A 26,467-nucleotide genomic window follows, 5' to 3' on the forward strand; every position below is an offset into this window, starting at 1 on the left:
AATCATTTTCCTCCAAAGAAATACAATTTTAATAGGAAAAAAATAATTAATAATCAAATCTATCTAGAATTTACACAATTACACTTTTATATATATATAAAACAGTTTACTCATTTATCATTCACTGCATTCTCTGCGGGAGCCGGCGTGTTCTGGACATATATCATATATGGGCTTGAGAGGCTTGTGGGAAGCCTACTCTTATTGCTCTACACGTTTTTGGTTCTTTATTTCCGTCGTTAATTTACATGTGAATACGGTATACGGGAAGACCACCAAACGTTTTGTTGTTCCAGCTCCGACCATCGCGTAGGGTTCAGATTTTGATCTGCACTGATGGTATGATTACGCGATGGTCTGAGATCAACCGTTTCCGAATTTACCAAAACAGATGAGTGCGAACAGTAGTCGTGTGTGCTTAAAGTCGCGGTGCGCCGGATTCAAAGTTTTGATGATTGATGTGGTAGTGCGTGTGCAGCGATAATGTTCGACTGCTCATTCCCAAATTACCACCCCGACGGTAATGTACTAGTCGGACGATGTGAGAACTACGTCAACAAGTAGTCTGAAGTGCTGAGAAAAATCGGCAACGAGAGCTCGAAATAGAATTCAGTAAACAATATATAACATTCCTTTTGGTAAATCAAATGATATATAATACTGACCTCACTGACATACAAACTGTAGCTGAACAAGTAATAACAAGCTGCATCCTTCCCAAATTCCCCCCCCCCCCTTTGAACCTACAAAATTTCACCACATCCATGTCATTCCAAGGAAAGCAGGTGATTCTACTAGCTGCTCGGGAGAATGCAGTAGCCGCTCCCCTATAGCATCGAACCCTGCCAGGTAAAACAGGTAAAAACTTATCTCCACAGTTTGAGGCCATCCGAACACTTTACGCTCCTACTGCAGTAACTGCATCTTCGTCAGTAGAATCAGGTGAAACAATTTCCTCTGCAGGACCTTCACCCATAAGTTCTGTTTCTGCTTCCCTGGCTGCCACATCATCAACTAGCTTCTCTGTGAGCTTTGCTGTAAGTTCCTCCAGAGCAGTACTATTCTCGGACAAAAACCTTTTTAAAGCATCCTTGCCACGGAAACTTTGACCGTTTAAGTCATACATTGCACCAGCTTTCGTGATGAATTTGTTTTTCAATCCCAAATCAATGATCTCTGATTCCCGACATATACCCTTACCAAACTCAAGCTCTATCTGAACAGTTCTAAATGGAGGGGCAAGTTTGTTCTTCACTATCTTCACTTGAACTTGACTTCCTAAAGTCTGCATGGAAAATTAACTTGTTTCAAAAGGATGCATCAATAACATAGCATCTAATCCTCAAACCGAAAAAAAAAAATACATAAAAAAGAACATGTAAATAGGCTATGTTACTCTATTCAGGTAATTTTTTTTATCAGATGACTGGATAGTCACTGAAAGTAGCCTAAATAAAACCAAGATAATTTCAGGCTTCATTAAATGGATACTCGACGACAATTCAAAGTTTCAAATAAGCATAGGTAATGGCTACAAGGCGAACTACCTCACTCCAAAAAGCGAAGTTCAAATTCATGAACAAACTAGGAAAATGGTACCGGTACCTACCTCTTCACCCTTCTTTACAAGTCCTATTCTCCTCATATTAAGGCGCACTGAAGCATAAAACTTCAAAGCATTGCCGCCACAAGTAACTTCAGTTGGCCCACCAAATCCTCCAAAAGTAGAAAGCTTCGCCCTGACCTAAAAATAGACAAATAATTAGAGATGTCTAAGCTCTGAACAATATTCATGAAATGGTGAATATCAAATTATCTTCAGATAAGAAACCCATAAATTTTAGAAAATGAAAGTTTTTGCACAAAAGTTTTCACACAAATCAAGTGAAACCATATAAATTTTATGAAATGAAAAGATTTGTATGTTGCATAATAGTATCACACATAATAGTGAAATCGAACAAGCACTGACACCTGATTTGTAAAGATTAATATTGTCTGTGATAGAGATAAAGAGTGACTCAATTTGCGAAGTGCCTGGCTCATTAGTCTAGCCTGCATTGCCATATGAGCATCACCCATCTCGCCATCAAGTTCACCTTTAGGCACAAGTGCGGCCACCTGTAATCATATAGAAAGCATTCATCTACCGTACAATGGAAAAGACAAACACTGTCTAAAAACATATACAAAAGCCTCATGAGATGATATGAAGGTGAAAAACATTCAATAAGAACAAAAACCAAAGAGAATTTATAAGAGCACATCTCAACGAACATGGAAAAGGCTAATGTGAATAAATTGCCCTGAAAACAAAATGTTACTGAAAAGCACCTTACTTACACTGTCAATAACAACAACATCAACTGAACCACTCCGGATTAGAGTGTCTACAAGACTGAGGGCTTGCTCACCACAATCAGGTTGTGATAGAAGCAGATTCTCAGTGTTTACCCCAATAGACTGAGCCAGTGTAGGATCAAGAGCATGCTCAGCATCAACAAAAACACATGTCCCTACATAAATTAAGTTGCATAAGATAAGAAACTCAATATCATGACAGACAGCAGCCAATATAAAAATCACCAACGGAAGATTATTAATATGTTAATTGACATCAACAGATTAACCCGCACCAAAAGACGGTCTCATCAATTCTTCATTAGTAAATGTTGAAACATGAAGAATTTACATTTTACACACCAGTCATACCATTAAATGTGCATCAAACACAATGATTAAAGGTCCAATGCATGGCTCGCTTCAACATTTCAAGCTTAAAGAAAGAGAAATTTACTAATTTGTCTAGAGTAGATCATCAAGAAACTGTAGATGCAGGGGAAGAGACACAGTGATAGATAGCATCGGATATACTTTTTACAGGATAAAAACTCCGAAAACCTGTTCAAATTCCAAGAAACCGAGATGTTTTGGAAACACATTTTAGATGTGTGTGTGTGGAAGTACCGTGTTAACATATAACGAACAACTGAAACAAAGAACGAAAAAGTAAGAGTGCCTTTCGCATATAACAGCCATACCATGTTCTATATGTGTAGTGTAGTACGTTAATTTACCACCAAATAATAGTAAGAAATATCAGTCTAACCTCCTTGCTTCTGTGATTCAGCTATTACATGAAGAGCCAGAGTAGTTTTCCCAGATGCCTCAGGACCGTATATCTCCACAACACGTCCCTGCAAAACTCAATGAATGAAAATCAAAAGAAGCAAATACATATTCCGTGGTGAAGTACAAGGTCAAATCTGTCTCGCGTCCTATGCACAAAAACATTCATATGACCAAGACTACAGCTTATAAGCTGCTAAAACGACCCTAAACATTCAGCTGATTACGTAAGCATGATACCTTCGGAAATCCACCAATTCCCAGTGCTATGTCCAAAGAAAAAGAACCCGTAGATACCACTGGGACTTGTCTAGGAGAGACGGACCGACCAAGCCACATTATAGATCCCTTTCCAAATGAGGATGTAATCTGATCAAGAGCTTGCTTCAGGGCTAACTCCTTCTTCGACAGATTCTCATCACAGGAATCACTTCCATCCGACTTAGATTTCTTTCTACCTTCAGAAAGAATTTCAAATTTTTTAACTCGCAAGGAGCACAAACCATGTTGTGTCAACACATAATGGATAATAGCGGTCCTTTTATAAAAAGTTAGTAAATCAATCAGTAAAATTCCACGCCATACAGAATACACTTCATGCAATGCAATCGTTCGGACGAGGCCACAAAGTTATTGAAGTTTACAACTCATCTTAATACCATCACACTGTCTCTTTTTCGGTCCAGTTTTCACTCATATTTTCTGATAGCAATCAAATATAGTATTCCTTGATATACTTAAAACTCCCTTATAAAATGCCCGAATTAATTCGAAACAAATACAAAAAATCTAACATTTCCCGAATGCAACTTATTGAAAGCATCAAGGAAAATAGAATTAAAACTAAAAAACTAAAAGCAAGCACCTTTAGAAGAAAAATTGCAAAACTGAGTAGATGTCCCTAACATTCCTCTCTGATTCACCTGCGAAACAAAGCAAACAAAAAATTAGATGCCGGAAACTTAAAAATCATAAATTTGATTAATTCAGGCACTATTTTTTCTAAACTTTCCTAGTAACCAAACAGAAAGCTACAATATTCAGAAAGAAAAACTTTCGTGTTTCACAAATGAAGAAATGGAAAAAAACCTGTGGCGGGAATAGGAAACGTTTCATAGAAAAAGCGTTTCGGAGAAGCCTCGCCATAGGTGACAACCTCCAAGCTTCTCTCCGGAATCAAATTAGTGAAGAGATGAGCGAGGTAAAAGGTGACCGGAAAATCAATTTCGCGAAGCCATGCATATGAAGGCACTGGCAGAGGAAGAGGGAGAAAGAGAGTCTGGGTTTTAGGGTTTTGGGGTTTATTTCCCTCCTTTTTGAAATGCTGGAGTATCGCAGTGAGAAGCGGAAGAGTGTCAGAGTGGAGAGTGGAGACCTGACTGTTGGGCTCACGACCCATTTAAATACAATGGGCCTTTCCCATAATCTCATTTCCAATTTTGTATTTATTTTTATTATAAAAAGCAAAATACAGCATTATTATAAACTTCGAATACATGGATAAATGCTCGGATAATGTTCAGCTCTGTAAAGGCCAAGTCATTCCTTCAATAACGACATGACATTATTTCATGGTATTAGTATAAATGAATAATAAATTGACTCACTATACAACTTAGAATGCATTTATGCCTTTTAAGTAGGTTCATTCGGATTTCCTTGAAAACAGAAGTCGAATAAATTGGAAGCCTGATTCCTCCACTTGTTTTTAAATGAACACTACTAAGCAGTGGTGGACGTTGGGTGAGTTGGTCAAGTTGGACTTCAACTTGTTAACCAACCCAATGGGCTCGGGTTGACATTATTGAAACATATTTCCCTCCAAGAAAATTGACAAACCAACTCAATCAAATCATTAAAAGGCGGGTTGGTTTTGGTGGGTTCAATGGGTTGTGAATTATTTACTTTCTTTCTTATTCCTAAGGTGAGTATGAGGATAAATAATCCAAAATACACATCATAATAAACTTAAACAACAATTAATTTTATGTATATGTCATGTAAATACATTTAGGTTTAAGAATTGTTGATATTCATGTGAGAATTATTGATATTCATGTGAGTCAATTTCAATCGGATTAAAACTACCTCAACCCAACAAACCAATCTATTGAACGGGTGGTTCGGTTTCAACCCGAAAATGATTTTTTTAAAGTTTACAACCCAGCCCTGCCCAACGAATTTCGATTGAGTTGGTCGGGTTGATCGGTAAACCCACTAAGTGCTCACCCTAATTCCAAAAGTCTTAAAAATAAGTGTGTTTGAAGAGAGTGCGTTTAAAATGACCAAAAAACGCGTTTAAGAAAAGTGATTTTAGAACCATTAGTAAAAAATAAATGAATCTTGAAAAAACACTTAAAAAGCATTTTCTGAGATTCAAAAATGCATTTCTACCGTTGTGGGAATAATACTTCAGGCGCCTAAAAGAAAAATGATGAAACTTTAGGTATCGGTGCTATCTCGCTAACAACTAAACAATCCACTGGAAGGGAATAAAGGCCACATCTCGAGTACAACTTGTATGAAATGAATTGACAAGACTCACCCCCAACAGTGTCCCGTTTCGATTGTAGGGTGTTGAATTTCAACACATCATTGTTTACTGAATTGGGTCACTACGTGTTGGTGAACCCATTCCATATAAGTCATCATACACAAATCATTAATAGATTACTAAAAAACGTTGTCCATCAAATTCCAACTTAGGTCAACAGATCACAATGACATCCAAACCATCTTCGTCACATTCCCCCTAAACCAACATGGAAAAGAAAGACCAATGACTCCGACTATCACTCATCATATAGCGTAAGGTTAAAAAATACATTGACCATATAAAACTGCCCAGCAACCATTTTCTATCAAAACAGTCTCAAGGTCCAACAAGAACTCGCAGCTACTAGCCCGCCTTTCCGAAACAATCATATTCTACTGCTGTTTGCATTCTGGAGGCCGCTCACCCTGCTCCCCGACTTGTGCTCTTGCGTTCTTCTACATTTATATAACACAAGTGATCAGTATATGCGTAAAATAGTTTATTTTCGACGCAACAAGACGCGTATAAGATCTTCAAGTTATAAACAAATTTAAGCAACTAGGCAACATACCTTGTGACTGGCCGATGTCTGCATCAGAATCAATTCCATAAAAAACAATAACCGTCAGTTCAAACTACAATAATTACAAGGAAGAGAAAAATGCAAGCGGAGACAGATGATCCAAATTCTACAAACACTGCACCTTCTTTTTGGTTTTGCCTTCATCTTCATCGTCTTCATCCTCCTCGTCTTCTTCGTCCTCATCTTCTTCCTCTTCGTCATCTTCCTCTTCGTCGTCTTCATCTTCGTCTTCCAAGTCACCAAAATCTTCTCCCTCAATAGCCTCTCCAGTAAACCATGAAACAGCATGAGGGATGATCTTATCTCGAATGGTAGACCTGCACAAAAATGAGTGAGAAAAAAAACAATTTAAACAACGCACTGAATTAGAAAATTACCAAAATATGCAGCACTAGTAACAAACTCAGAAATCTGTCTACGGGTAGAAGTTATAAACTCACCCAATGTCATAATCTTGTTCCATCTGGTTTTGGAGTTCCTCAGCCTGTTGAAAAAGTGGTACAAATAAGAAACTACAAAAAAATAAGCCTTAAAGACAAACAAAATCCCTTAAAAGACAAACAAAGAGTAAAGAAGAGAGTGTTACAGCATCTTCATCAATATCTTCGTCATCCTCAGGGACTTGTGGTGGACTGAAAAAGTTGAAGAAACTTTCGCAATTTTCAGTTCTAGTTATTGGCTTAGCATTCTTAGATCCCTTCTTAGGCTTCTTCTTAAGAAGCTTCTGTGTCAAGCATTTAGCAGGATACCATTCAATCTCGGTCCTACAAACCACCAGGTACCAGATATTGTAAGTATGTTCAAACAACCACGTATAAGTCACCTTGGTAACAGAAGTATAAACTAAGAAACCGAACTATTTAGCACAAGGCAAGGCGGGAACCGAACTTACCCTATTGCTTTCTCGAGAATGGGTTCATCTTCATCAATCATGTGGTAAGTCTTTGTCAAGACAGAGTTCTTAAAAAAGGGATTGGTGTCAAAGTAGAACTCCAGTTTGAATCCCTTAGGGTTATCTATCCTAAACCACTTGATGTCTCTAAGATATTTAAGAGCACCTTCATCACGCTCAGATATCTGATGATAGGAAAATAAATAAGAAACAATTGAGCTGACAACAACAATATAATTATAAACATCAAATATGAGAACTTTATGCACAAATAACCACCTCCTCAGCTAGCACTTCGTTGTTTTTCATTGCATTGAGCCAGAAATCAGGCACTCCTTTTTCTGCAAAATAAATACGCAAACAAAAGAATTAAAATTTGCCAACAATAAATAAAACCTATATAGGTTCTGACTCCTGAATATCTATCAAGAGTATACCTTCGGAATCTTTACCCTCTTCATCTGTTGCTGCTTCATTTGTAACGCCTTCAGCTTCAACAACACCATTTACGATCTCATATCTCTGCAGAGTGATCAGTACAAATTATTTTAAAACCAAATACATACAAAGAAATGGAGTTTTACTCCTCATGCACAATATAGTAATAGACCTATAAGCAAAACAGAACCTAAAATGCAGTAAAAAATAAGATCAATCACACTAACACAGGCTACGGGTGCCACTTCTACCTCGCTCAAGTAGAGTTGTGACAAGCCACTAAACCACATAGACGTACAGAATCCACATAAAGCAGCAAGGATGAACTATTCATGTTCCAATATAAGATACATAATCAGTGCGGTATGTAGAACAGTAGAATACCTTGGTATACAAAGGTTGATACAATTTCTGATACTTGGCTTCGAGAGCTGCTCTCTCCTCGAAAAACTTTGCCTCAAGTTCATCATGTTGGGTCTGCAAGTAAAGAAAATCTCAGGGTGTTTCACGCTCGGGGTAATATACACACTTTTTTTCATATCCCATCACGTAATACTAAAACAGTGCTCAAGAAGTTGCACTCAACAAACAACACCATCAGTTCATGAGATATCAACTCCAACCAATTTGTCAATTAAAATGAACATTTTGCACAAACCCAAGTAAAACGTCAACCAAAACTCCAATCGTAAAAAATTGTTAAACTATAATATGTAGCGGAAATCCGTCATATCAATCAAAATTATGCTAACTAAATAAAATTATAAATGATATAAGGGTTTAATCTTATCAATCAGTTAATCAAATAAAGTATGTAAAGACATGAAACTATGAGTAATCCAGTATATCAAAGCACTAAACTACAAGCTTCTGAGCGAGAGAGAATCATGCCTGGATCTCTCTAAGAACATCGACGCGCTTTCTGACAACAGGCGATAGGCTCTCGAGGATATCAGAGTGCTGCCCGGCCAGACTCTCTATCTTATTCTGCAAAACACACAAGAAAAACAAACTCCATAAGCCAATCAAACACTTAACTTCTTTGTTCTAACAAACAGACTGAAATTCAATCAAACGATAAAATTGAAATGTCCTATAGTAACAGAATAATAATCTGTTTGGTTGCCGAGAAAATTGAATACTGACTTTGAGAGCATTGACGAGGCCGGCTCGATCCACGTCGTTGAGAGCTACAGAAACAAAACAAAAAAATAAACAGAAGCCGAGTAAGATCACTGCATCGGATAATACAAACATTAGAAAGTTAGAGAGAGGGGAAGAGAGAAAGAGAGTACCACCAGAGGAGAGATCGGACATGTTAATGTTATCCTTGTCGCTGCTCATTCCGATTTGCGGAGAGAGGGAGGGAGGGAGGAGGAGGAAGAAGAAGGCGGCAAAGCTAAAACCCTAGAAGCGGTGGGAGGGGGAGGAAAGGGTAATGGGGATTTCAAAACGTGGCCTCCGTTAAATCCTCTCTCCCCCTTTAAAAACCTAACCCCTTCTCTCTCCTCTCTCTCGGTATTATTCTGGATGGTAGTGCTGATCTGTCCAAAATTTAAAATATTTCTAATTTTATTGTTTACATTGGGCTTGATTTGGTGGCAATAAGGCCCAAAATTATGTTTTATCTCCTTTCTTCTAAAAATGTGGTTCGAAAAATTTGAACTTAGGGTCATCTTTGACAATAGTATAAAGGGAACTTTAACGAAAAGCACTCGGTACTGTTCACTTTAACGAAAAATCACATTTTTACACTAAAAAGTCAATCCTGATACTATTCACTTTACCCTTTATTTTGTTCTTATCATTAAAACTTAAAGTTTTCAAACCATTTTCATTAGTTTTCCTTAGTATAAAATCTGGAAATGTTGGGTCGATTGAGGAAATATTCACCAAGTGTTTATACTTGTATAAGAGTAACGTTCTTTTTTCAAATATGCGGTATCTTGCTGCGTTGGATCGTCAGTCTTGAACCAAACGATTAAACAAAATCATTAGCTAATTAATAATTCCATACATAGTTGGAAGTGATTTTAAAATGATTGAAAATATTTTGGGATCCAAAAGCACTTGAAGTGATTCATGCAAGAAACACCAGTGATGTGCTTCTTGTGGGAAGCATTTCAAATGCTTTTTCATGATCTACTTGCATTTTTTTTAAAGATTGGTTCAAAAACATTTCATCAAAAGGCTTTCAACTATTTTAAAAGCACTTCCAAACGAGCCCATACGTTACCAATTACTTGTGCTTTTATGTTAAAAAGATTTTTTTGGCATGTTTTAACGTTCAGCTATATCATGGATGGCATGCTTGCTTACAAAAATGTATTGAGAAAATTTCTAATAGCGTGATGCGTTTGAAAGAAAAAGTTAAAATCATCTAGGTCATGGAAGCATTTTCTGAATAAGTACTTGTCATATGCTTCTTCAAGAAGCACTTGTGTTTCAATAAAAAATTTGATGTACTTCTAGCAAAGCTGCAAAAGTGCTTCCTACAAAAGCAATCCCAAACTAGCCTCAATTATCTTTGCATTTTCACCTAGAAAAATAGAAAATGACAACGATGATGAGGTGATACCAAGAACAAGCTTGAAGGTCATTACACAAACTAAACAAAATCAAACATTCAATACAATAATATTCTGGAACACTATTTAGATAGCACTTATGCCTACATCTGAAGTTAAGTACTTGTTATCTCTTCACAAGCCGTTTAGAATTGACCGATACCAAGCCGCTTATCCTGCAATCCAACATGAAAGATTGTTTCTTGCAACCCCTCTTGCCTTGAAAAAGATACAAAGAAACGACCTTATAAATTTTGGGAAATGGAAGATCTTGGGCCGTCTTAACCCTCGTTTTCAGTGCTTTCCGCATCTTTCCCTTGATCACCACTAGCTGCTGGCTTCTCAGGAGTCACGAACCGTCCACTCATAGGATCAACAGGTCGTGTGTCACGTGGCCCTCCCTTACGTCCCATTGCCACCATCGGTGGTGGAGGCAACAGCCCTGCTCTGAAAAGAATGCGCTGCACGGGATCTGAAGGCTGAGCTCCTACAGATAGCCAATACCTGCAAAAAGAGTGAACAAAAATTTATCGGATACAGTATACAAACCTAATTTCAAAACACAAGAAACTTTAGCAGCTAATACTCTAGCAAAAGAAAACTAAAATTCGACAGGAGACATTAACTATCTCATAAGCCTCCTAGAAAAAGTTGTTTCGGCTTCTCAGTATTTCAAAAGAATTCCTTAACTTTCGACTTAAAGTAGCCACAGAATTACAATAAGCACAGAATCAAGCACCTCCATGATTTTTTTTTGGACGAAAGCAACTCCATGATTGAGATCTAGATAACTGACAATAATTTCCACAAACATAGTCCATTGATCAAAATGTGACAACTTTTCAGTGAGCACTGAGCACATATGCTCCATATGTATAGACTCGAAAAACATCTAGCCTCCGTCATCGTTAGCGGGTCAAGATTTACGCGTGATAAACATGCACACGGCACACCCTTCAGTTCTGGCACTTAAGCCATTACAAGTTAGGGTCGAGCAATAATTTGTATATGCTGATATGCATGAGGAACATTAAGAAGCATATAATCAACTACATCACAACTTCCCAAAGTTAAAACTAAAAACATTGATTTTGATTCTTGAATAACTGGGGACAAAAAAATCGAATTTTAACTGATAAACAAGTACCACTACAGGCAATTCACGGATAATTAAACATAGGAAATGAGAATTGCCGAAAGACACTTACTTCACTCTTTCAAAGTTCAGACCCATTCGTTTTCCACCATCTGGGCCTGTAAAATTCCATAAACATTGCAGAGCATTAGCATATCACTAACTATATTACTCAGATGACAAAAAGCCCAATACTTTCTCTGACCATTCACATTCAAAATCTGGTAGACATAATTTTCAAACATTTTCTTCGCAGCCAAACACCATCCATCTGAATTTTGCACAAAATTCAGTAAATTCTGCTTTACCAACATAAATATGCTACTTCCATTAAACAAATCCCAATCAGAAGCTCGAAAATGTTTGATAAAAAAAAAAACTATAAATTACGAAATCAAATACAAAGACAAAGAAGCGAGAGAAGACCTGGCAAGGGATTGTAGTAGCCCAAGACTTCGAGGTGCTTGCCGTCTCTCGGAGATCGGCAATCGGCCGCCATGACGCGATAAAACGGCCTGTTTTTGCATCCGAATCTCGCCAATCGGATCCTGACCACCATTTTCTCAGCTCCACCAAACGATCGCCTGGGAAAATTCAGTAAGTCCACACTGCGCTCATCTGCTTTCTAGGGTTTAAGGAACTGAGAATTAGAAAGTTTAGGATTCGTATTCTATTTTGTAATATCTATTTTCACGATTCAAGTGTTTATTTTTAGATATTCTCTCAAATACAGTAACTACGAAACGTTACTCAAATTCGAAATTATATAACCGTTAGATTAAAAGATAATAATTTTAGTATTAAATGAAAAATTGTATTCGTCAATAAACTTTACTACAAAAGAATGTTTTAATAGTTTTTTATTTATCTAATTTTTTAAAAAGATGATCTATAAATAATAAATAAAAAAATAAATGATTAGATTTAAAAATAAAGCTACGAAATATATCATACAAAATAGGTGTCTAATGTGTGTTAAAAAATAAATATCCCCTCAATCGTAACCCATTTTGAAAAAGCTAAAAGCAAAATGTATTTGCCAACTAAAAATGTTTGTGACATCGTTTAGAAAAAAAATTTATATAAGTACTTTCTAGATAAGTACTTAGGTCTCGTTATGAATTTATAGAAAATATTTTTGTTCATTTCAGAAAAAAGAAATTTGTTTATGAACATTATTGAGGTATGCTTATAATAAATATGACAATTTTTTATTAAAATTTCAAGTAATTCTAAAATACTTAAGTTATTCCTGAAAAATCATTTACCAAGTGCTTTTATAAAAAGTGCTTCGACCCATAAGCCGTTTTAAGGTTTTCCTATCAAATGTTATTCTTAAGGTTTTTGAAGTGTCGAACAAATTCTTAACTTGGTTCACTGAAAAAACAAAAAAAACAAAAAAAAAAAAACTCTTAACTAGCCATTTGGGCCGGAAGTATCGAGTGTACACCCGGCCCATGACCCGGTGACATGATGAAGGCGGTTAACGCTTACCGGCTGAATATCTGAACGAGATTTCAAAACCCTCATGGATCGTTAGGGTTTCTGACTAAAAGAACTCGAATTTCTCCTGTAAGTTGGTTAACAATGGAGGAAAACAAAATCGAAACCGAAAGGCCCTCCCAAACTCCAATCGTTTTCCCTCCTCGCCGTCGAAGGCACCTCAACAGCGGAACGTACCGTACATTGGTTCGAATATTCTCTCACTTCGACGAGTCCCAGCATTTAGTTTCCGATCAAAATGTGCCTCAAGAGCTTAATCGAGGTATTTGAATTTTCACAGCTCAGTCTTTAATTTCTGTTTAATTACTGAGAAAATGAATTTTATTAGTTGAATTTGAATTGAATTGTTTAGCATTTGGTTGCTCGAAACCCAAAAGTGAAAGATTGGTTTTTGGCGATTGGAATGTTTAGGTTTAGTTGCAAAGTTTTGGTTTTCTTTAATTAAGGACCTAACTTTAGTTCTAATTGTGTTTTTTTGTTCTGATTTTGGTGTTCTTGATTTTGTATTAAGATAATGGCAACAACGAATCGGTGCAAGAAGCTGAAAAGGAAGTGCCGGAGAATGTTGAATTGGTTGGCCCTGACGGTGCGAAGGGCAGAGTGGCTGATGAGTGTTGTAATGGTAATGGTTTTCGAGAAAGGATAGAGCAGATAGAGAGTTTACTGAGCGTGGAAGAAAATGAGGATTTTTCGGGACTGGAAGACACGATAGGCATAGAAAATATTCTTGCCATTGATTTAAAAGATATGGGGTATTTTCCTGAGCAAATGCTGGTGGATGAGCCAGAGTTGGTTGTGAAAGGGAATTGTGAACCCTCCGCCGCATCATTGGACCAGAACCAGAATGGCGGTGATAAGGCTGCATTGTTGACTAACGAAGAAGAACATGTAGAAACTGTGACATCTCAAGATTCGGTTCAAATGGTTTCTGTAAGCCATGGTTCATCTTTAAAAACTGTTGAGTTGACTGAAAGTTTAAATCCAAGAGAGTCTACTGAACAGAAACATTCCTTGTCGAAGACTAGCGCATTGGATGTAGAGCCTATAATGCAACTGGAATCAATGGAACTACAGACTCCTGTTTCTGCTGAGGGTGCGATTGAATTGTCTATTCCAATTACTGAAGTTGGAGCAATTAAGGAGACAGAAATCTTTAGTCAAAATGTCCCTGAAGCCTTTGATTTTTCTTTGAATAAAGATATGGTTGCTGAAGCTTCAAAGCCTACTGATTATAGCAAAGACAAAAGTTTGTTACCAGAAACTAATTCCTTAGAAGTAGTACTTGAAATGCCTGAGAAGTTTAAGGAAACGGAGAAACCAGTTTGTGACATAACGGCAATGAGTTCTACCAACCATACAGATGATGGAGATATTGAAGAGGGAGAAATTTCTGGTGACGATGGGATGGATGGCAGACCAAGGGATGAGCTTTTGCAAGATACAGTAGTACTTGGGGAACAGAAGGTTCACAAGGGGCAGATATCTAAAGATGTAATTGATAGAAAAGAGCAGCTCTGCGAGGAAGTAAATTACAAGGATTTTGGTTCCAGTTCCTTTCTGGTGGATGTGGTTGAGGATGGAAAAATTGGCAGAGGGGTGGAACTCAGGGAAAGTAGAAGGACTGATATGGTTTGTAGACCGGGGGTTGTTCAGGGTCAAAATGTAAGTGACTCCCATCCTTTGCTAGATGGTGGAAGAATTGAAATGAAAGATAATCGAGTTGAAATGGGTATTGACTGGTCTGGAGCTGGAAACCATGGAACCGCGTCTGAAGAAAAGGTATTGTTTCACTTGTATACTCTTTTTCCCCTAAGATTGCATACATGTGGATGGTTTTTGTTTCATTGTTGTTTCATTGTTGTATACTCGTACTGTTGTAGCTGTTTGAATGCTTCATTCTCTAGACCTTGTATGCAATTCAATGAGTATTTTTAATGCTGGATCGTCATCAAAATTTTGATCCATATGTTACTGGTCTCTTTTTTATTGTGTGCAGTGGGATGCTGGTGCCTGTAACAAAAGAAAGCGCGGTCCTCCAAATAAGGAAAAGAAAGAAAGGAAGAAGGTATTTTGCAGTTGTTACTTTGTTTCAAAGAGATCTTATTGTTATATTCGTAAGAACTCGTCCTGACGCATTCCAATACCTTGTTGGCTTATATAAATATCTCATTTATGAACAACGCATTGTACAGGCAAAAGAACGAAAGAAACGAGCAGAGAAGAACAGGGAACTTGGTGTTAAAAGGCTGAAACTGCAACCATTACAAAAACCAAAGCCTGTAGCATATTGCCGCCATTACCTGAATGGAAAGTGCAATCTGGTATGTATTGTGTTCTCAGTTATATCATTTGTTTTTTCATTATACTGAATGTTTAACTGACTAGAGTTTCACTTTACGAATCTCCTAGAGCAGGGTGCATTCTTGTTGCTTATTGCTTATTGACTTATTGTTATCATATTTTATCTTTGTTTAACAGGGTGACCAGTGCAAGTATTCACATGATACAGTGCCGTTAACAAAATCCACGGTACGCCCACTTCGACTGTGTTTTTAATACGCCCTATTTGCTAAGCCACTGCCCTTTTGAAGATACATGAAAGGTCTAATGAATTTTCCTTATTTTCTATTCTGGTGCTTCAGCCCTGTGGAAAATTTGCACGGAATGAGTGCATGAAAGGGGATGACTGCGGATATGATCATGACCTCTCTAAGTATCTCTGTCACCATTTCAGAGACAATGGTTTCTGCGGCAGAGGTGATAGTTGTCTGTTTTCACACAAGGTAAACTTTGTCTTTATAATCTGTTAATTTCAGTCACTTGCAATGTAATGGAAAGGTATATCATTACACTATGTTACATCTTTATCTTTGCCAGCTATCTATCCTGAATAGTTATCACTAGAGCTTACCTAGTACATTTGCTGCTAAATTAAGTTTAATCGCTAATCAAGTTTACAATGTTTCTCAGATGCCATCCAAGGAAGAGAGTGAAACTACTGCTTGTAAACCTGAATTGAAGCCTCCCATGGTACAGAGTAATTCCAGGTCTCAACAAGTAAACATCGGCGGTGCATCCCAGCAGAATGTCCATGCCTTGGGCTTCTCAACGGGAATCCATTCTCGCAATAATACTAAACAGAATGTGACGGAGAATGTTTTGAAGAAACCTGAACTAGCTACCAAAGGGATTAGCTTTCCCTCTGTTGAGAACTCATCATTGGTTCATTCTAGTATGTCTAAGCAAGGAGGCGTAACCCCTGATAGGAATATGGGTACCAAAGCTGGGAGCCAAATAGATCAAAGTCCATTCAGTTCCATTCAAAATTCCAATGAGATTTTAAAGAGAACACCAGTAACCACTCCTAAAGGAATAAATTTTTTATCATTTGCCAAGGCTTCACCAGATGCTGCAAGAGGTAAAAGCCAAGTCAGCCATCAGACCAGCCCAGGTGTGTCAGAGACTGTACAAAACTCAAATGGGATTCCTAAGTCTGATAAAACAGCAGCATCGCTGGGAACAAGCTTTAATCCTTTTGGGAAATGTTCGGTAGCTAGTCCTACTGGTGGTCAAAACTTGAATGCGATGCTACAGGTTAATCTACCGGCAGCATCGCACAGAACAAACTTTAATCCTTTTGGGAACTCTTCGCTAGCTGGTTCTGGTAGTGACCAAAACTTGAAAGGCATTCAACCAGCAGAATCGCAGGGGACAAGCTTTAATCCTTTCCGGAAATCTTCGGTAACTAGTTCTAGTAGCGACCAGAACTTGAATGGGATGCTACAGAATAATCAACCAGCAGCATCGCAGGGAACAAGCTTTAATCCTTTCGGGAAATCTTCTGTAACTAGTTTTAGTAGTGACCAAAACTTGAGAGGGATTCTACAGGCTCATCAACCGTCAGCATCACAGGGAACAAGCCTCAATCCTTTCGAGAAATCTTCGGTATCTAGTTCTAGTACAGTAAATCCAGATAGCTTGACTTCCTGCTGGGGTAATGGTAGCAATAGGGATTCCCGTGAGAGTCAAAATACAGCTGATAAACCCCAAAATTCAAGTGCGGTCTCATTGAGGCTGCCACCTTCTCCACTTACTTCAGGTCAATCTTCAGATCATGTAGCATCCAAGTTTTGTAAAGGTACAGCAAATTCATTCCAGAGGGGACTCTTTTCTACCCTAGCATTTGCAGCGAAGTATAGAGCTCAAAACATGAACCAGTCAATTGGTTCAACTGATACTCAAGTCGATAAAGGAAACTAGAATAGCAGCATCAGCTACAGGTTCGCAGAATGATTCAGCAAAAGCTTTTGAAATTTTGGATTTCTTGTCTCATATTGGTAGTAAAACCAACCGGTGAGTGTGTTGCATGGTGTTAAACAGTGAATGGCTCTGTAGACAGGATTGAGTTGCAAGAAGGGGATACTGCTGCCAGAACTGAGATTGTTGTTTGTTCAGATTGGTCAAATATACCGTGAAATATAGAAAGGTAGTAGGCTAGGCGGCATCTCACGTGCTCTTAGTCTGCACAAGTAGTAAGTCATTCGTACAAATTCAGCTGTCAACAAGGTACAGTTTGCATTTTTTCAAATACCGATGTAAGTAATATTTCCTTACATGTTCTTGAAGAGGTAGTAATTTGGCACTGTGGTTTAACAGGTAAAGGCTTCTTTTAATTTTATGTTGTTTCTATTTCTTTATTAAAAGTAAACTTAAGGAATTTGATGGTTCCAAATATAATGGATTTTGGCGACTCAGGATCTTCTTCATTGAATAAATTTCATCCTGGCCAAATTTTGTAAATCGATACTCGATGAATACCAATCTCATGTGGCTGCATTCTTAAAGTTGAGTTCCCACTCCCTAGCAATTTCTTTAGTTATTTGCTTCTTCGGTTGCAACTTTGTTCTTGTTGCTTTCATGCTTCGGTTTAGTAAAAACCTAAAGTCTTATGTGCTATATTTGTGTAAAACAGATGTTCGTGATAACATTCTTTTGCATCACTCTGGAAAAGTGGAAATCCACCCACTTTCCGCCACTGCTGGAAAACAGATCGTTTAGGTATCGGATTTACTTACTAATCTGCTGCTCTTTTCTAATAATCCAAGGAGTCGTACTATACATGAACGTGTAGCATACATTGCATTTTAAGTGACTCAGATCGACTCGCTAAATTCTCTTAGACTCTTGAATTTCGGCATGTTATTGCTGTAAGATCATCCAGCACGTAACTTGGGCTAGTCAAATTACGCGGGAACTTTTGTAATGCAGTAGCTATTGGATTGTATGTAAGATATTTGGCGCTATTGTGTTGTTAACTTATTTAATCTTCAGATGTTAGACTAAACATATTGCAACTTTGTTAATCTTAGGCTTATTATACAAAATAGTCCTGAGATTTGCATGATCAATAGAAATGGTGTCTAATATTGTCCACCATCCATGATTTTGGTGATTCTGTTAAAAACTCTTTGGGCAATTTTCAAAGTTCCTTAACTCAATCGATTTTTAACCAAATTCGACCCATAATATATCAAAATGAAGATAAGAAAGTGTATAACAAGATTATATGTATTTGGAAGCCCAATGATTGACGGAGATGGTCGGAAAATAGCCTTAAAGGTGACTGGTCCGCGGGAAAATTGGAAAACTCGTCGGAAACTGGGTAAACTTTAAACATTCATAACTTCTTCAATACTCAACAAAATCGAGTGATTCAAAAACAAAAATCATACTTCTTGACGAGACGAAGAGAATGGTACCTTTTTCGGAGGTTAACTTGTCGTGGTTTGGTCGAACAACGGCTCAAAAGTGGATAACCATTTTCAAGTTAGCCACTTTTGAGCAGTTTTTCGGCCAAACCACGGTGAGTTAGCAATCAAGAAAAATGTCATTCTCTTCGTCTCGTCGAGAAGTATGATTTTCGTTTTGAATCACTCGATTTCGTTGAGTATTGAAGAAGTTATGAACGTTTAAAGTTTACCCAGTTTCCGGTGAGTTTTCTAGTTTTCCCGTGGACCAGTCACCTTTCAGGCTATTTTCTGGCCATCTCCAGCAATCATTGGGCTTCCAAATAGGTATAATCTTGTTCTACATTTTCTTATCTTCATTTTGATATATTATGGGTTGAATTTGGTTAAGAATCGATTGAGTTACGAAACTTTGAAAATTGCTCAAATGGTTTTTAACGGAAGGACCAAAATCATGGATGGTGGACAATCTCAGAGACCACTTTAAGTGTTTTTTCGGATTCACCTGCATTTTTACTAAGAATTGGATTCAAAAATATTTTTACAAAAAATGTTTTTAGTCATTTTAAAAACACTTTCAAACGATTTATAATATATATATATAATGGTCTTTTGCTATATTGCAAATAAATTACACATCAGAAAAACATTTTAGGTTGTCTTCTGCTATAACGGAAATATTTTATTAAAATTAAAGTGTTTTAATAACATTTTACTAAATAAATAAAGTAAATACACTTTTAAGTGTTTTAATAACATGTTACCAAATAAATAAAGTAAATAAACACTTTAAAATTTAAAAGAAAATTCATTCACTCAACGGCACATGATGCTTTGAATGAATGACGTTTATGGAAATTCAAGTGACATTAGTAGAGCTTTATATTTGGCAAATAAAGACAAACAACTGATTGAATGCAAATGAGAAAAATCAACAAAAGTGACCGCATAATCATGACGATTTCAACTATTGAAAGAATATCTAACAATCAAGGAACTGCCACGTAATCTTCTAATGGAGACCGAAGATGGATCGATTTCATTGATTCAATTACAGGCAAGGTTCTAAAAGACGTTAGTCGGGCGGCGGGTTGGGGCCTAGTGCCTAGCTGGCTAGGTAGGCGTTTGGGCAGATTTAAGTAAATCTATTATATTTCGTGTAAATAAATGTGTTTATAAATATATGTAATTACATCATAACTACAACATAGAATGACATATATATATATATATATACATATGTATATATATATATATAAAGTATTGGAATGTAATGAAAACATGGGGAACTAGCATATAAAATGTGTTCATTTAAGTATCCAACAAGTCTTTTACAATTTATTAAAAAAATAAAATACAAAATGAAAGGTTTTTTTTTTTTATCTAAGTAAGTCGCAACATATGTGGGTCTAAGCGGGTTAGGCAGGTCTAAGCGGGCTAGACGGGTGCCCAAATGGTTTAGGTGGGCGCCTCAACAGGTCTAGGTACCATTTCTTAATTTTCAAATACCTAGACATTAATCGAGGCGGTGGCCAGCCACCTAACTCCTAGGCGGCGCTAGGCAGGGATTTTTAGAACAGTGATTACTGGGAATGGTTTTAAAATAATTTTTGGACATGTTAAAGGTAGTGATAATCAAGGAAGAAAAAATCGATAATATCGGCGATATTTCGCCGATATTATAGTTTTTTTAAAGGTCCGATATTTTTTTAACTATCCAAATAATTTTCGTCAAAATATCACGATATTATCGATAATATCACGATATTTTTAAAATTATCGATAATATCGCAATAAAATATTCAAAAATACTTAATATGTTGAGAAATCTCAACACATACTACACTTGATCAAAGCCCAAAGGTCAACCAAGACATGAAGACAAGCTTTCTCAGGATGTGAATGTGCCTTTTATAGGCGTTTTTGGCTTGCTCACTGCCCTCGCTGGGCGATGTGGGACTCAGTCACTCAACCAAGGAAGAAAATCAGAATTTCGGCCGAAAATTTACACCCACTTTAAACGGCCATAACTTTGTCAAAACTCAACTAAATCAAGCAATACAAAAACGAAAGTTGTAGCCCTCGAAGAGACGAAGAGAATGGTACCTCACACGACGTCTGAATCGTCGTGGTTTGGCCGGAAAATGCCTCGAAGGTCACTGAGATCGCCGGAAACTGGGTAAGATTCAAATGAGTATAACTTTTTTAATACTCAACGAAATTGAGTGAAACAAAAAGGAAAGTTGTACTAATCGACGAGACGAAGAGATTGATACCTTGCACGCCGGCCAACTCGCCGTGGTTTGGCCGGAAATTGCCTCGAAAGCCACTGAGGTCGCCGGAAATTGGGTAAGATTCAAATGAGTATAACTTTTCAATACTCAACGAAATTGAGTGAAACAAAAAGGAAAGTTATACTACTCGACGAGACGAAGAGATTGATACGTTGCACGCCGGCCAAAATTCAATTGACACACTCCTGGCTTCCAAAATTCAATTCTTTTACTTTATATAAACTTGAAAAAACATAATCGGCATCCAAATTAAAGTTTAGTCTTATTCTTATGTGTAAGAAATTTAAAGTGTCAAATTCGGCACATTATTCTTCATCATTTTATTGACTTCCCTTTTTTTTTTTAATATCCTAAATAAAACCTCCAAATATTGTACTAATTAATTATATATAAATGATTATGGTGTGTTTAAACTTCTTTCATTAATTACTACATATTTTCTACACTCACAATGTTTGCCAGCTCGCTATATAATCAACTTAAATCAATTAAATCCATCATGCAATGCATTTCCTTCCAATTTTTTGTGATAAACTAATAGATAATTGACTAAATAAACATCCTACAAAGTTTCATTAAAAATTTCCAAGTTGTTCTTACAATTTCCGTGGTTTCCATGTAATTTTTATCGATATCGATATTTTACCGATATTTCCATCGATATTTCCGTGTTTTCGGACTACCGATATTTCCGATATTATCGATATTTTCTTCCTTGGTGATAATACATTAGCTGATATTTTATCAAGACTAATTCATTGGACATGAATGAAAGATCGTGGACCATCATCCTCAAATAGCATATGACCACAAGGCATAAGAGAACCTTTCAATACCATAATGATGCATCATGGACCTCCATCATTCAGGGGATTCCAAAATAGCATAAGTAGACCAGCATCACCACCAATACCCACCTTTAACTTTATTGGCCCTGTAGTTGAAAGAATTAAAATCCTACTATGAGGCATAGGTCAAAGGTATCAGGACTTACTAATAAGTAAGGGGTTCTCTTAGATAACTTTTGGAATGTTCAAATTAAGCAACCAAGTATGAGCTTAGGTCATACAAAATTAATTAGAGCTTTAAAGCAAGAGTTTGATAGTTTAATTTTAATTTTCATCAAAGCCAACACCATATTCATTCTCTTGAACACAACATCCAAACCCTTTTCTGGAGATCATGAGGCATTAATTAACCAATTCACCAAAATAAACCAAGATGCAGTGGCAAGTAACACCTTGAAAAGAGAATTGAAAATGATAAGTAACACATTGAAAAGAGAAATGAAAACGACAAGTAACACCTTAAAAAGAGAATTGAAAATTGGCACATAATATGATCAGCATGAGAATAAAGAGAAAGAAGTTATTGAACCCATTAATAAAGAACAAGTGGCTAATGAGCCCATTAAAGAGAGATAGATTAAGATTAAGCTTTTAAAAGGAGATGTTGAAATGGAGCAGCATCAGGCAAGCGAAGAAAAACAGAAATATGAAAGATTTATTAGGACTATACCATTAGACTTAATAAAAGATGGTATCTTATTAGAAGGAATTTCAACAGCAAAATTAAGAATAATGTCCATAGATATGGAATATAAGATCTTGAACACAACATCACAGTTTATGAAAGAACTGCAATCACAATTACAATGTGCTTTGTATAATGCCAATAGATATGTAGTACGAGATCTTAAACAAAGCATCACATTTCATGTAAGAACTGCAATTACAATTACAATGTGCTATATATCTATCCATCTTTGATCCCAAACCAGAGATAGATATTATTACAAAGATATCTCCACCATATCTTTGTGATAGTACATAGAGTTGTATTTGTAAATCAAAAGTTAGCATAGCTTGGACCAGGATTAACATAAGAGATTTTAGGCTATGACATTTTAATTATAAGTATCAGAAGAAGCATAACATAGTACAAGTTACCCCAACCTTACTATTATAGTTTGGCTATCTTGATAAAATATTTATTAACCATAGTCGCCTATTAGAATTATTCCCTAATAAGCTTAAGAAAGCAGTGCAAGATTACTTAGACGAATAGAAAGATATTTGTATAAGTTTTATTCGTAGTCATTTGGATTGGTATATGCATATGTATAAGGAAGAAGCTAGGCATAATGTCATACTAAATGAATTGTCTTCCATAGCACCCTACAGATGGACTCCTTTACACCAAATTATTATGAGATATCGAGGAATCCAAATATTAGCCTTAAACGAGTTTGAGGATTTTTGAAACACCCCAACCTCATTTTATTTTAAAAATTGTTTTAAGGCCTAAATTGGTGAGCCCAAGGGGCCCACCCCCCCTGATTTTTTTTGTCCCCCGAGCCCTCATCTCTCTCAGCCCTCTTCTCTCTTTCTTCCTCTTCTTCTTCCCTCACCCGAGCTCTCTCCCTCGTCTCTCTCCTTCTCATCCTTCCATGAGCACATACCCATCACCACACCACCCTCTCTGACGTCAACGGAGTCATCATCATCATCATCATCAGTTCGTTCTCCCTCTCTCTCAGTTGTTGCAAGGACAGCAAAACCCGTACACGAGCTCCGGCGAGCACCGCCCCTTTCGAGGCCATTTACGGCCAAACCACGGAGAGTTGGCCGGCGTGTAAGGTATCAATCTCTTCGTCTCGTTGATTACTAAAACTTTCCTTTTTGTTTCACTCAATTTCGTTGAGTATTGAAGAAGTTATACGCATTTGAATCTTACCCAGTTTCCAGCGAGTCCGACGGCTTTCGAGGAATTTTCCGGCCAAACAACGGCGAGTTAGACATCGTGTCAGGTAACATTATCTTCCTCTCTTCCAGGGCTACAACTTTCGTTTTTGTCTCGCTTGATTTCGTTGAGTAGTGACAAAGTTATGGCCGTTTAAAGTTGGGTGATTTTCCGGCCGAATTCCGGCTTCCTCTCCCATTGGGTCCGGCGACCCACCAAAACCAAGGCCTTTGGGCCTTTCTCTGCCGAGCCCAATCCCTTTGGTTGTGAGGCCTTTGGGCCTTTGTGTGTGTGTGTGTGTTGTGAGGGCTTGCCTTGTGCAGCCCGTGTGTGTGTGTGTGTGTTTTAGGGTTGTGTAGTGTGTGAGTGTGTGTGTGTGAGTTTGGGCTTAAGCCCAAACCACTCATTTTCACCCTAAACCCTTTTAACCCAAAACCTTAGAATTTCAAAACCCAATAGGTCCTAACCCTATTTAACCTAAACCATAATCCGGATTTCAAGCCTAAAACCCGTTAGACCTAATTTGACCGTTGACTCCGGTCAACGTTGACTTTAGGGTTGACTTTTCGGGTTTTCGTCCGGGACCCTTCTTAAGGTAATTCGACGTTCTGAACCCATTTCCAATGTCCGTTTTCCCAAATTCAATTGCTATTATATAGTTTTATTTATTGGACTTTTTAATGTGCTAAGGGGCAATTATTGTGATGTTTCCGTTTTCGCTAGTGGTGCAGCTTTTGGCGAAGTACTGTGAGTGGACCCCTTCTAAAATTACATGATTTTATAGTAATTGCATAAATGATTAGCATGCCTACGAATTTTGTGAATTGATTTATATCAATCCTGTTTACTGAATTTATTGATTATCGTCTCGTGTTTTGGTGAGGAATTAATTGTTAGCCTATTTTGAGCTATATTTTAATACATTGTATTTTCTATAAAAACCATGAACTGGTAGACTATCTGATAGATGACGATAGGATGCTAGAACATGTTTTTGAACCCCTCTTTATAGTGTAGACGATGATCGGTAATCTATGCTATGAAGTGGTTATTTATGAGAGGCGTAAATATTTGTGCGTACCTAGTAGACACTATGCCGCCTGGGGCGAGGATCTGGTGTTGGCATGTAGGCCGGGAGAAATAATCCCTAGCGAAAGGCTGAGGGACACGGAGACAAGCATTGGGCCGGGAGGGAGTTATCTCTGGCTACGGGCACAGAGACTGAGGTGCAGGCATGGGGCCGAGAGTTATTATTTATTCAGTGATCTTTCTAGCAGCACATCGCGTTATACGAGATGATTTACGATACGTTTACTGTTTTGATTTCCGCGATGCGTTTCCGCGATATGACTTTTGAGATATTTGGCATGCTAGGATTTCTATTAAATCCATCACTTATTATGCTAGTAGCTTTCATTATATATAAACTGTGGGGGTTGGTACATTGATAACTGTTTTATCATTATTATATATATATAAACTTGGTCCACTCACCTTTGTTTTGCGCCCCCATTCAGGACTTAGAATCAAGGTACATAATCCCGACGTGAAGACACTTCCGCAGCAGCATCTTCAGATCCTCTTGATGTATGACCCACCTCTTTATTCATTCAATTTTATCATAATTCTTTTTAGTGATTAGGTTTAGTTGTATGCTTTGAGCACGCTCCTAAAATTATTAACTCCTTGTTTTTTTTTTTAATTTCTAACCCTTATTTATTTCTTATTCTTAGCTTTTGTATCAATTAATGGCTTTCGTCACCCTCGGGTGTCGGCCAGCACGTGTCTATCCTGGTATTCGGGGAATATCAGGGTCGGGGCGTGTCAATTTTAAGTATGATATGTTATTAGTAGTAGAAGATGAAGAAATGTACATTTACAACAAAACAAAAACTCGTCATCAGCCCTATTAGAAGTCTCAAAATTTCAAAGGAGAAACTGCAAATACTTATTACAAGATAAAAGAAAATAGAGAAAGAGAGGTTGAACTAGAAAAAGAAGATGAACAATATTGGAACATTATGACCGAAGAGGAACTACACACCAACAACATGATGGAAGCATAAAAGAGCTGGTAGCAGACTAGCAAAAGATGAAAAGTAGCACAATAATGCAACAAATCACAATAACACCATGCAAAATTATGTACAATAATTCAAGCATCAAACAAACAGGTAAACATCATTGTGGGACCCACCATGATGAATGTAATAATGGCATAAGAGTAAATAAAGAAAAAAGTTTGATCAATTATGGACTTTTTATACTAAGAATGTCTTTTAAGATTAAATATGAATAATACCAAAGGTGTTTCCTTAAGACCCCCTTATTTTAATACATTAATGGGAACCAAAGTCATCGTGTGAATAGTAAACTTTAATCATCTTTCAAAGTCTTCATTCATACTACTTTTTTTAGTGGGCATTCATATTGCTTTTATAACTTTAACTTCATTCACGCAACGGCACATGATACTTTGAATGAATAACGTTTATGGGAATTCAAGCGACGTCAGTAGAGCTCCATACTTGGCAAATAAAGACAAACAACTGAGTGCATGCAAATGAAAAAAATCGACAAAAGTGACCGCATAATCTTGACGGTTTAAACTATTGAAAGCAAATCTAAAGTCAAGAAATTGCCACTTAATCCTCTAATTTAGACAAAAAAAAAAAATTCAAAACATAAACACATTGTCGTGGTCTAGTGGGTTAGTTTGATTGGACTTTAATCCGTTGATCAACTCAATAGGCTCGGGTTGGAATTGTTCAAACTCATTGTTACCTAAGAAAATTGGCAACACAATCCAATTAGAGACGGTTGGATTGGGCAGGTTCCAAAGGTTAAGCTTGATTAGTTTCTTTCTTATTCCTATTGTGATTATGAAAGCAAAGTAATCAA

General features: G+C 37.1%; 4 protein-coding genes across 9 annotated transcripts; 1 reads left to right on the forward strand and 3 right to left on the reverse strand.

Moving 5' to 3' along the window:
- Positions 1–571: 571 nt before the first annotated feature.
- Positions 572–4,496, reverse strand: LOC126605114 (DNA repair protein recA homolog 3, mitochondrial-like). 2 transcript variants are annotated; one of them, XM_050272475.1, is made up of 8 exons: positions 4,219–4,496; positions 3,995–4,052; positions 3,370–3,587; positions 3,110–3,197; positions 2,344–2,516; positions 1,975–2,121; positions 1,610–1,744; positions 572–1,285 (listed from the first exon to the last, which is right to left on the reverse strand). In XM_050272475.1, exons 1-8 carry the CDS (start codon positions 4,273–4,275, stop codon positions 899–901), a joined length of 1,263 nt encoding a protein of 420 aa, XP_050128432.1. In that variant the 5' UTR covers positions 4,276–4,496; the 3' UTR covers positions 572–898. The 2 variants fall into 2 exon arrangements, with proteins under 2 accessions (XP_050128432.1, XP_050128431.1); XM_050272474.1 differs by having other exon boundaries at positions 2,335–2,516.
- Positions 4,497–5,780: 1,284 nt separating this feature from the next.
- Positions 5,781–9,079, reverse strand: LOC126605115 (nucleosome assembly protein 1;2). Of its 2 annotated transcripts, none has more exons than XM_050272476.1 (12): positions 8,874–9,079; positions 8,725–8,768; positions 8,470–8,565; positions 7,963–8,055; positions 7,578–7,662; positions 7,420–7,481; positions 7,141–7,325; positions 6,835–7,012; positions 6,689–6,732; positions 6,370–6,565; positions 6,237–6,254; positions 5,781–6,120 (listed from the first exon to the last, which is right to left on the reverse strand). In XM_050272476.1, the coding sequence occupies exons 1-12, from the start codon at positions 8,920–8,922 to the stop codon at positions 6,058–6,060; spliced, it is 1,113 nt and encodes a 370-aa protein (XP_050128433.1). In that variant the 5' UTR covers positions 8,923–9,079; the 3' UTR covers positions 5,781–6,057. The 2 variants fall into 2 exon arrangements, with proteins under 2 accessions (XP_050128433.1, XP_050128434.1); XM_050272477.1 differs by having other exon boundaries at positions 8,877–9,078.
- A 1,071-nt stretch (positions 9,080–10,150) lies between these two features.
- On the reverse strand, positions 10,151–11,996 carry LOC126605117 (30S ribosomal protein S16-2, chloroplastic/mitochondrial-like). The gene is made up of 3 exons (XM_050272478.1): positions 11,707–11,996; positions 11,354–11,399; positions 10,151–10,649 (listed from the first exon to the last, which is right to left on the reverse strand). Exons 1-3 carry the CDS (start codon positions 11,837–11,839, stop codon positions 10,427–10,429), a joined length of 402 nt encoding a protein of 133 aa, XP_050128435.1. The 5' UTR covers positions 11,840–11,996; the 3' UTR covers positions 10,151–10,426.
- Positions 11,997–12,789: 793 nt separating this feature from the next.
- On the forward strand, positions 12,790–18,127 carry LOC126605112 (uncharacterized). Of its 4 annotated transcripts, none has more exons than XR_007616845.1 (9): positions 12,790–13,045; positions 13,295–14,562; positions 14,780–14,848; positions 14,976–15,104; positions 15,262–15,312; positions 15,426–15,566; positions 15,754–17,349; positions 17,539–17,627; positions 17,756–18,127. XR_007616845.1 is itself a non-coding variant. In XM_050272470.1 (7 exons), exons 1-7 carry the CDS (start codon positions 12,868–12,870, stop codon positions 17,041–17,043), a joined length of 3,126 nt encoding a protein of 1,041 aa, XP_050128427.1. In that variant the 5' UTR covers positions 12,790–12,867; the 3' UTR covers positions 17,044–18,127. The 4 variants fall into 4 exon arrangements, 1 of the variants encoding a protein (XP_050128427.1); XR_007616844.1 differs by having other exon boundaries at positions 15,754–17,063; positions 17,164–17,627; XR_007616843.1 differs by having other exon boundaries at positions 15,754–17,627.
- Positions 18,128–26,467: the final 8,340 nt, after the last annotated feature.

Source organism: Malus sylvestris, chromosome 15, assembly GCF_916048215.2.
Source record: "Malus sylvestris chromosome 15, drMalSylv7.2, whole genome shotgun sequence".
NCBI classification, from domain to species: domain Eukaryota; kingdom Viridiplantae; phylum Streptophyta; class Magnoliopsida; order Rosales; family Rosaceae; genus Malus; species Malus sylvestris.

Coding starts and splice junctions, on each gene's coding strand:
- LOC126605114 (XM_050272474.1), bottom strand. CDS start 4,275: ATGGCGAGGCTTCTCCGAAACGCTTTTTCTATGAAACGTTTCCTATTC. Junction 4,053..4,218: donor GTTTCCTATTCCCGCCACAG/GTTTTTTTCCAT, acceptor TTTGTTTCGCAG/GTGAATCAGAGAGGAATGTT. Junction 3,198..3,369: donor GAATTGGTGGATTTCCGAAG/GTATCATGCTTA, acceptor TGAGTTTTGCAG/GGACGTGTTGTGGAGATATA.
- LOC126605115 (XM_050272476.1), bottom strand. CDS start 8,922: ATGAGCAGCGACAAGGATAACATTAACATGTCCGATCTCTCCTCTGGT. Junction 8,769..8,873: donor GTCCGATCTCTCCTCTGGTG/GTACTCTCTTTC, acceptor TTGTTTCTGTAG/CTCTCAACGACGTGGATCGA. Junction 6,566..6,688: donor GAACAAGATTATGACATTGG/GTGAGTTTATAA, acceptor ATTTTTGTGCAG/GTCTACCATTCGAGATAAGA.
- LOC126605117 (XM_050272478.1), bottom strand. CDS start 11,839: ATGGTGGTCAGGATCCGATTGGCGAGATTCGGATGCAAAAACAGGCCG. Junction 11,400..11,706: donor CTACTACAATCCCTTGCCAG/GTCTTCTCTCGC, acceptor GGAATTTTACAG/GCCCAGATGGTGGAAAACGA. Junction 10,650..11,353: donor CTGAACTTTGAAAGAGTGAA/GTAAGTGTCTTT, acceptor CTCTTTTTGCAG/GTATTGGCTATCTGTAGGAG.
- LOC126605112 (XM_050272470.1), top strand. CDS start 12,868: ATGGAGGAAAACAAAATCGAAACCGAAAGGCCCTCCCAAACTCCAATC. Junction 14,849..14,975: donor AAAAGAAAGAAAGGAAGAAG/GTATTTTGCAGT, acceptor CGCATTGTACAG/GCAAAAGAACGAAAGAAACG. Junction 15,313..15,425: donor TGCCGTTAACAAAATCCACG/GTACGCCCACTT, acceptor CTGGTGCTTCAG/CCCTGTGGAAAATTTGCACG.